The 2166-nt window shown below is 35.0% G+C and overlaps 1 protein-coding gene across 1 annotated transcript in view; it reads right to left on the bottom strand.

The window, feature by feature from the left end:
- Nucleotides 1–1159: 1159 nt before the first annotated feature.
- The window catches only part of LOC127435474 (achaete-scute homolog 1a-like), a 1664-nt gene continuing 657 nt past the window's right edge, over nt 1160–2166 (bottom strand). Inside the window, exons 1-2 of the mRNA XM_051689010.1 lie at nt 2082–2166; nt 1160–1966 (exon numbers count right to left, since the gene is read on the bottom strand). The exon at nt 2082–2166 is cut by the window's right edge and continues 657 nt beyond it. Coding sequence (XP_051544970.1) covers nt 2095–2166 — 72 coding nt within the window. The 3' untranslated portion in view covers nt 1160–1966; nt 2082–2094. The remainder of the gene's footprint in view (nt 1967–2081) is intronic.

A 2166-nucleotide genomic window follows, 5' to 3' on the forward strand; every position in this document is an offset into this window, starting at 1 on the left:
AGTAACAATAAACAACACTTTTGCAGCATTTACTGATCTTAGTTTGTTCATTTTAACATATAGTAATACATTTTTAAAATCTTAAGTTGTATATGATAACATTAGTTAATGAACTTACATGAACTAACAATGCACAATTGTATTTTTATTAACTAACCTTAACAAAGATTAATAAATGCTGTTAAAAATATATCGTTCATTGATAGTTCATGATACTTATGCATTAACTAATGTTAACAAATTGAACCTTATTGTAAAGTGTTACCATAATAATAATAATAATAATAATAATAATAAGGCTATTATTATATTGAACTCAGCATTTTGGCTGGTGGCTTTCTACCAAGACTCTTCCTGAGTTTTTAGGTTGCATTTTATTGTCCAGTTGTCATTATTATTGTTATTATTATTGTTATTATTATTGTTATTATTATTATTATTATTATTATAGATATGTAGAACGGAACCAATGTGTACACTTTGAGTTTCACAAAGTGGTTTATGCATAGGCTATATTTGTCACTTTAATAAAATCTTATCTTCATTTTTTTCCCTCGTTTTGGCAATATGAATTCAGTAACAAAAAACTTCTGGCTGGGCTAAACGAAAAAAAACAAAAAAAACAATGTAATCTACAAAGAAAAGCAAAACTATTACTTTTTTACACTCTTTACGCGATTACTTTGTCATTTTATGTCATGTCATGTCATGTCATCTCTCTCTCTCTCTCTCTCTCTCTCTCTCTCTCTCTCTCTCTCTCTGGCAGAGCGTTTTTTTTTTAAACAAGAATATGCGTATTTTCCAAATGTGGTGTGTTCACTAAATTGGCATTCATTATGAGGGCAGTCTGTCCAGTATGCTGGTCACGTCCCCTCCAGCCTGACAACAGGCAGAAGCAGGCTTATCACTTATATTCATAAAAAGAAAATGTCAAACGAAAATCTACAAATCTCGAAGCTTGGTGCTGATTTGCTTTCATATATATATATATATATATATATATACCGTATATGTGTGTGTAAAATCAGCAAGAGAATATGCCCCAATACACAAACCAAACTCAATAGAAATGTTTTAGAAACTTTTATTATGAGACTAAAGTATAGAAAATATGGAGATAAGGCATTTTTCTTATTTTCTGAGATATGCAAACCTCAGCATTGTAAAGGCAAAGTTGAACAGGCAGTAAGGAGACACAAAACACATCCGTTGTGCTCCGTTTGGACAATAGCTGCATAACTTTGATCACTATATGAACTATATGAGCATATATGAACTCCGAGTCATTTTACAAATGCAATAGTTATTCCTATTAAATAAGACACGTTGGTGTTGGAATTTAAACTCTTGAGTAGTATACACTTCTCTAAAACCTCCACAACCGTAAAGGGAATTGCGATGCATCTGATAAGTCTGAATAAGCGAGAGGTAATGAGCATTTTACGGCAGGCTATAGGTCAAAAATATATACATTATTAAAATGAATGTGTACAAAAACATCTATAAATCTCTTACATACAAAAATAGCTTAATATATAAAAATATATAATAATAAATTCGCCACGTTGGAAGCATATTAGAGTTACACGTGAAAGGGGTCTAACAGGGCAAACCTTCTTTGATTAGCTTAAGCATAGGTAAAGGACAACATTTACTGTTGTTGTTATATATGCCACAATGTCGTGGAAAGTCATTTTTTAGAATGGATTTCTTGGGCGAATGCGCTGGAAGGACCGGACGTCCCATGCTGCCAGGGGTGCCCTCTTCCCTTTAAGTCCTTTGGCTCTGGCTCTATGACTGCACTCGGGGCCGGTGGCTGTCGGTTTGCCGACTTATATGGGCCATCTCTGGGTGTGGATACGAGTCTGTCCGAACCGGACTGCAGCGCAAACGCAGTGCTTTGTGTTCTTGGAGGACGGGGGTTATCCGAGTGCCTCCCAAGCGAGTGCTGCGATTTTTACGTTTCCTAGAAAGAGAAAATGCAATAAAGATCAGATCATTACACATGCATGAACAACAATCCTAAAAAACACACCTAGATCAATAATAATGATGATATTCACACGGCAATGAAGACGCACCTTTCACTGCTGTTCAAAACCAGTTGGTGAAGTCCAGGAGCTCTTGTTCTTCTGGACTCAGTGGGTCGTAGGAACCCTCATCCGA

Source organism: Myxocyprinus asiaticus, chromosome 45 (assembly GCF_019703515.2).
Source record: "Myxocyprinus asiaticus isolate MX2 ecotype Aquarium Trade chromosome 45, UBuf_Myxa_2, whole genome shotgun sequence".
Taxonomy (NCBI): domain Eukaryota; kingdom Metazoa; phylum Chordata; class Actinopteri; order Cypriniformes; family Catostomidae; genus Myxocyprinus; species Myxocyprinus asiaticus.